General features: G+C 41.6%; 1 protein-coding gene across 1 annotated transcript in view; it reads left to right on the top strand.

The window, feature by feature from the left end:
* The window catches only part of Mcu (mitochondrial calcium uniporter), a gene marked incomplete at its 5' end in the record, with an annotated part of 49,371 nt that extends 46,203 nt beyond the window's left edge, over positions 1-3,168 (top strand). Inside the window, 1 exon segment of the mRNA XM_013516764.1 lies at positions 1,286-3,168. Coding sequence (XP_013372218.1) covers positions 1,286-1,363 — 78 coding nt within the window.
* Between the last annotated feature and the right edge of the window lie 4,370 nt (positions 3,169-7,538).

Here is a 7,538-nt window from a genome sequence, read left to right as displayed (position 1 = left end):
AGAAAGAAAGAAAAAGAAAGAAAGAAAGAAAGAAAGAAAGAAAGAAAGAAAGAAAGAAAGAAAGAAAGAAAAAAGCAAAGAAAGAAAAGCAAAGAAAGAAGAAAAGAAACTAATTTACTTTGAAAAGAGCTGGGGGTGTAGCTCAGTGTGAAGGCCCTGGGTTCAATCTTTAGCACCAAGAAAAAGTAAAATCCAGATAAAGAGAGACTAAGTGAAACCTTAGCCAGGCACAGGTCAGAGATTATTAAACTAAAAGATACTTTTTAAAAAAAAATTGATATATTTTTAAACTGCATCTTTAAAATCTCTGAGTATGCTTTTTTCAATCTGGTATCTTTCATTTTGGTGAATAAATCCTCATTCCTTTTCTACACAGTCTTCTGTGACTTTAGAGATTTTGTCTTTGTTTTTTGTTGTTCTTATCATTGTGGGGATGTTAGCAATTTTTTTGGTAGTCCCCAGAAGCTTTGAAGTCCTCTTTAATACTTGTTGTCCCCCCCCCCTTTTTTTTTGAGACAGGGTCTCACTGTGTAGCCCAGGCTGGCCTGAAACTCATGGTGATCCTTCTGCCTCAGCCTCCTGAGTTCTGGGACGACAGGCATAAGACACCACATGTGGCTTTTTCTCTGCTTCTTGTCTCTCTTTGATGATGAGGTTATGCTCAGAATAGGCTTAAGCCATCTTCCTGCCTCAGTCTAACAGCACTTTGTCTTCTGTTGTGCGTGGGCTGGTTCTCAGCTGAAGGGAATGCTGACCAGAACCATCTTTGGAGCTCTTACAAATACAGATGCTTCAGCTCCACCCAGGGCTCCTCCCGGGTGAGGTCCAAGCATGTGTTGGATCTTCAGAGTACTGCAGTTGACTGCAGGTCCTTGTTTTAAAGTTGATTAAGTAAAAAACAGATACTGGAGAAAGTCTGAAGTAGCATAAATTAAAGTTTTAGATCCCTGCAAAATTTGTGGTCCAACACATGCTCACTGACGCATTAAGGTGTCTCGGATGTGCCTTACACTCGGAGGCCCTGGGCCCCACCCTTTGCTGGCACTGCTTTTCTAGAGGGTTTGCTGTCTGCTGAAACTGCCAGGGACAGACTTTTACTCTGGAGTCCCTCTCTGTTGTCCTGTGCCTGAGGTTGCAGCGCTTTGTCTTCTGATTTTCAGGGTAATCAAGGTGATCCTTGCAACTCAGAGGAATGGAGGGAAGACAGTCTTCTTTTCTCAGTAGGCAGTAATGTCACTGGAAGCCTCACTCAGCCAGTTTCTCTCACCCTTTCTTTCTATTTTAGGCAGAAATGGATCTTAAGAGACTGAGAGACCCATTACAAGTACATCTGCCCCTCCGACAAATTGGTGAAAAAGATTGATCTGCGAAGAGCCTGTGAATCCTGACAGAAAGAACACCTGTTTATAACTCTTGCCTTTTTAATTAAAGTATTGCAGGTGGAAGCTGGGAGCCATGGGGGAGTAGAGGGTTTTTACCTTTAATTATAAAACAAAAAAGATCTTAGGGAAGAAAGGAATGTTAAAATCTGAGGGTCGGGAATCATGGAATATAAGCTCAAAGGGCTTGGTGAATCTTGTCTTAATCACGCATCTCAGATGTTGGATGAAATGACGCAATTATGTAGCTGAGAGATTTGTGAAGAGAAAATGACGCTGGGGTGTTTGTTTCTCGCATCTTCTTTGAAGGGTCAGCAAAACAGCAACCACCAGCACCCCACTGAGCTCTATTTTTTTTATTTAACATTTCTTATTTTTGACATAGGAGTAAATAAATATACCGGAAAAGGAAATCCTCACGATACACAGGTGGCAAACAGAGTCTGAGCCTGTGTCATTAGCATTATTCTAAACTGGACGCAGTCTCTGCAAAGGCACCAGAAATCCCGCCCTCCTAGTCCCCTTCTCTGACCACTACCTTCCCCCTCGGATACACTAATTTATCCAAATGATTATCAGAGCCAAGTTATGACTGTTTGATAATTGACACTTCGGATTATCCCTTAATTACTTCTTAAATGTCTAGATATCCCAGTGCTCCGGATCAGTACCTAGGAATCATTGGCAGTACTGCATGAGGTTTTTCTGTTTTGTTTTGTTTTTTATTCATTAGTCTTTTAGAGGAGAAAGAATTTCCCTCCTACCCCACTGAGAAACCCCTCTCCCTGTACCAGGTTACGGAAGAGTGTGCATCTGTGTCACCAAATCAGGAAGATGTGAGGTTTACAGATTGGCTAAAACATCATGGCTCTGTAGCCGTTTCAGAACCAGAATAATGTCATTGCTGTTAATCTGCTTGTGTGACAGTATCCCAGGCCACCCTGATGGCACCGCCGTGTCTAGGGACTTCGTTAATCTCTAACGACACACACTTTTACAGTTTGTGAGTCCTCCTGCCTCCACCACTGCAGTCATTGTAAATCAAGTGTGCGGATCTCAAAGGGTGCAATTTATCTTTATACAGGAATACATTTCTGCAGCTTCCTCCAGCCTACCCTCTCCACCCTATTTTTTTTCTGATCTTAAATTGTGAGAAAGAAGAATTAATCTTATATTCTATCAAAATGTTTTCTACCATATTTCGAGCCAGCACCTGCCCTGGAAGTCAGAGAATCTGTTAATACCCATTTATAGCTGCGGCGGGGGCAGGACGGCAAGGACACTGGCTCTTCTTCCAGTGATTCATCCCTCCTCGTGTGCTAAAGGTTTCTTCTCTTTTCTTCCTGCATTGAGATCATTGTATATGAAGAGGAACACTTCAAGTGGCAAACCCAGACTCCAGGTGCCTTGCAGAGCTGAGGGCCAGCCAGGGCTGCTGCCGCTCCCGCTGCCCCCCCTCGCTGGCATGACGGAATGACAGGATGCATGTTGCCCGTCCCCAGCCCCCCTCCCACCTCCTTCCCGGTCCAACTCCCCCAACCCCATTTATTTCGTTGTGTGGATTATTTTTAAACCATTTATCCTGTTCGTGCGCAGGGTTTTTAAGAAGTAGCACAGTGCAATGAAGAAATCCTTTGGGGGTGTGGGGGCGGCAACGGAGGGAGGACCTGGAGAAAAGTCCTTTCAACAGTAGCAAAATATTGAATGTGTAAAATCCTGTATCATTTATGAAATATGTATAAAAAGCAATGTACCGTCTGGAACAATAAATACTTACTCAATTTTTGAACAGTAGTAGCTCATTCTTTAAAACAAAACCACAAAGAAACTTCCTTTCTTGTGATTCCAGGTGGGAAGTGTTTTCTTCTACAGTTGTTTTTAATAATTATCAAGTTAAGCTTTCCTATTAGACCCTGTATTCCAGAACAGGCATTTCACTGACTCTTCCTGAACTAAGGTGCTCATTACTTTTCAGAGTTTTCTGGAGCCACCAAGAGGTCGAGTGACCTCTGCAGCCATTCATAAAGTTAGCAGTAGTAAGACTGATACCCTCACCTCCTGATCAACAGGAAAATGCTCCATTATATCAGACCACGTAATGACCCTAGACTCCAGAAAGTTGCTCAAGAAAAAAACCAAGATTAGTAATTATTTTCAGAGATCACATCAAATTTACAGTGATCACCAAACAGGAAAATACCACATGCTGCTAAATTCGCCAAAGGCATATCAAAAACACGTGTCTGGTTGCTTTAGTGCAATAGGAGGAGGCATGCAAAGAGCCTGCATAGCTGGGGTCCTGCTCCGGGCAGCAACAGCAGCTTAATACCAACAGATGTATGTAAGGTATGAAAGGAGACGACTGAAATGTGAAGCCATGGCTTGTGCTGAACAAATAGTGATACATATTCTACACATTCTGACAAGCTTTGCAGGGGATATTTTTAAAGAAAATAAAAACATGATTCTTGAGATCCAGTGGCACATGTCTGTAATCCCAGCACAGTAGGAGGTTTGCAAGTCGGAGACCAGCCTGGGAAATCTGGCAAAATCCTGTTTCCAAAATAAAAAGGCTAGAGATGTAGCTCAGGTCAATGTAAAGACCCAAGCGAGGTTCGATCTCCAGTACCAAAAATTAAGGAGTGGATGGAAGTTCTGCTGCTAAGGAATTTACAAATTTAAAGTTTACTTTAAGTTTATTAGTAAAGTTTTATTTATAAGGTTTTTAAAGTTTACTTGAAAACAGTAAGCTCAACAAAAAAAAAATACTGATTGAAAACAGTAAAAGACATAATAGACATTTCTCTGAAAAAAACACAGATCGTCAATAAACACATAAGAGATGCTCATCTTCATGAATTACGGCTTCCTACCCATTCTGGTGGCTGTGACCACAAAAGCAGAAAACAAGTGTTGGTGAGGGTGGGGAGAGGCTGGAGCCCTTTCCATGGCTGCTGGGGATGTAACATAGCACATCCTCACTAAGTTAAACAGTCACTGTGATCCTGCAGCTGTGTATGCGCCCCCCAAACTGAGGGTAAGGAGTTATGCGCATATTTGTACATAAAATACGGTATGTACATACAGTGGACTATAGTTCAGCATAAAAGAATGAAATTCTTGAAGACATATGCGACAACATAGATAAAACTTGAAGACATCCTAAGTAAGCTTGTCACAAAAGCACTAATACTTTATGATTCCCCCTCTATGAAGTATCTAGGGTAGTCAAGTTCATAGAAATATAAACTGTGGATTCTGGGGAAAGAGCAGAGTGTGAGTGTCTAAGAGTTAGTCTTTAGTGGGTACGAACCTTTGGTTTAGGGAGACGAAAAAGTTCTGGAAGTGGGTGGTGACTATGGTTGCAGGCAACGTGATTGTACTTAATGTCACTTAAAAATGGTAAATTGTATGTCCTGTATATTTTATCACAGTAGAAAAAGGTATAGAATTTTCATTACAGACAGATCATGTTCAGTGTTAAATGTACTACGCATTTGTTAATGTGGGTAGTTTTGCTGAGGGAGCTTAAGACTTTTAGAGCTGGGAAAACTAGGGTTCTCAGAGTTGGATCCCTGGAGCAGCAGCATGACATCTCCTGGGAAGCCATAGGAAGGTTAAGTCCTCGGGTCCCCACTGAGTCAGAATCTAGGAGTGGGCAGCGAGCTGAGTTCAGCAAGCCCTGCCAGTGATTCTGATGAGAACCACTGCTGTACACAAACTATTGCTTTGAAAGGAAGGAAACTGCCCCGAGGATATGTGTGTCACAACTCAACAGTGAACCCTGAAATCCAGCGCCATACTGAGTGGCTGGAGGGTCAGCGAGTCTCTGACCATGGTAAATGGAAAAGATGCGTGACCAGAGCGCCTGTCTCATGCTAATGTGACTCCCTGCTTGAGAGAGTGTAGTGGTAAACACAAAAGAAATAAATAGGCTGGATTTTATCTATTTGGAAGGATTTCACAAAAATGGGAAACATCCTAGACTTTGGAACTCAGTTTCCCAAAAACTGTAAGTGTTGTCGTTCATTTTCATCACTGCCATCAAACAGCTTTTGGTTCTGGACTCTTCCAGAAAATTCCAAACTCCTTGTCTTCCATGATGTACTTGGTAGTTATTTCCTTAGGGTAAATGTGTAGGTTAATTAAGGAATCCAGTTGAAAATAATTACCCACTTTATTTTTCATTTAAATTTATTGTATAAATGTGTCACAAGCTGAGCAACTCCCCCTCCTTTGAACACTTCAGCTCCGGTAACTTCACCCTTGGCTCCGCCCATAAATCTCTGGCTCTGTCTCAGCCTCCTTTATACTACCCTCTTCCTCCGCCCACATCTTTGGTGCTAGCCTTCCCCCAGGCTCCATCTTGGATCCCATCTCCATGGGCTATCTACATGTTGATAGGTCTCCACTTGGCTCCCTACCTGAGGGACAACAGATTGACCTCTACTTCCTGATCATGTTTCTAAATTCCTTCCATGTCACCAGCGTATTTTAAAATTCGATTAGCACATTACTTTAGAAAAAGTGGGAAGTTAAAAACAAGTGTTTTTAACTAAGAAAAAACCTCAAAGAAAACTAAGAAACACCTCAAAGAAAAAACCAACTCTCTAAAATATGGCCCATTCTGGACGACAAATGATAGGATTTCTTCAACAAATGGCATGGAGGAAAATGGAAAGAAGATCATTATAGAGTGAAGAAAGTTTAAGTGACCACACCAGATGAAATACACAGTGTAAATCTTGTTTGAATCCTGACTCAAACCAGCAATAAGGAATATTTCAAACTATCTGGAAAACTTAAACATGGATGAGGTATCAGATACTAGGCAATTATTACTAATTTTTATAGTTATAATAATGGCATCATGATTACATAAAGAAATCAGCATCTTAGAAATGCATATATAAATGACACATTAACAAAATGTCAGCAACTATTACAGCTGGATGTACATTATTGTTCTTTCTACTTTTGCATTTTTTTTTATATTTCATCATAAAAAGAAAGGGCAGGTCAACTAAAAAGGAAAAAATAGAAATAAGGGGTAAAAAAAAAAATCTTACCATCCTGGAAATCCTTGTTTACAGAATCAAAGGGCTATCTGTTAAAAGTCCTTGACTCCAGCAATCAATCCTGGCAGCAAAGATAAATCTGGCTTTATCTCATGCACACGTCCTCTGCTTCTCTGTAACCCATAGGAAGTACTCAGATGGCTCCATATGGACAGGAAATTGTGGGGGCTGGTTTTTTCCCTGGAAGCACCAACACTTTAACAGCAGCAGTCCACAAAGAGACAATCCCAAGGTCAGCCGTGGCTGGCATCAAATCATACCTTAAGCTAGCAGTTGAAGTGCTTCCTATTAACATCAGTGGGAAAGTAACTATAAGTTTAGATCCATTGAAACCACTTACCAGATGATAAACAGTTTGCAGGGGCCACTTTTCCCTTATCCCTTACCAGAACCCATCAGTAAGCGTGGCACCTGGCTCCTTCTAAGCTGTCTCGGTTACTTTTTCCTCCCTGCTGGGACAAAATACTTGACGCCCAAATTTAAGGAAGGAGAGGTTTATTTCACTTACATTTTGTAGAAGTTTCAATCCGTACTTGGCAGATTATAGGGCAGAGTGGCACGTGGCAGAGGGCTGCATCTCAGGGCGGCAGCACACAGCTAAGCAACTACCGGGACACACACACCAGGGCGGAATAGGGGAGGAATGTCCTCAAGCACCCTTTTCCTCTCCCTTACATATGCAAACTATCCACCCCAGGGCGGGTGTAGCTCTCAAACCCATAATAATCAAACTCTAACAGCCTGCCCCAGGATCGCATGAGGCTTTGGGGGGGACACACAGACGTAAATCATAACATAAGCACTAACATTTCATTCACCTGCCGCACTTAAGAGGTCACAGGAATTTGAATTCCACTGAGTTCTGCAAAATACTGTGCTACGAGATTATAAAGACAACTGAGGACTACTTTCCAGATGAAATTCCTTTGCCAGCCACTAGAAATCTGATTATTAAAAGAATAGCAGATGAAAGTGAATGCAAGAATAAAAGAAGCTCAAAGCACCCAGCCAAGGTAAGATTGGAGAGAAAAATGTTGCATTCACTCAGATCTTTCTTTAAAATAGCATTAAAAAAAAAAAA

This window comes from Chinchilla lanigera, unplaced genomic scaffold (genome assembly GCF_000276665.1).
Source record: "Chinchilla lanigera isolate Chin_1 unplaced genomic scaffold, ChiLan1.0 scaffold00036, whole genome shotgun sequence".
Classification (NCBI taxonomy): Eukaryota; Metazoa; Chordata; class Mammalia; order Rodentia; family Chinchillidae; genus Chinchilla; species Chinchilla lanigera.
This window is presented reverse-complemented; position numbering and strand designations above follow the sequence as displayed.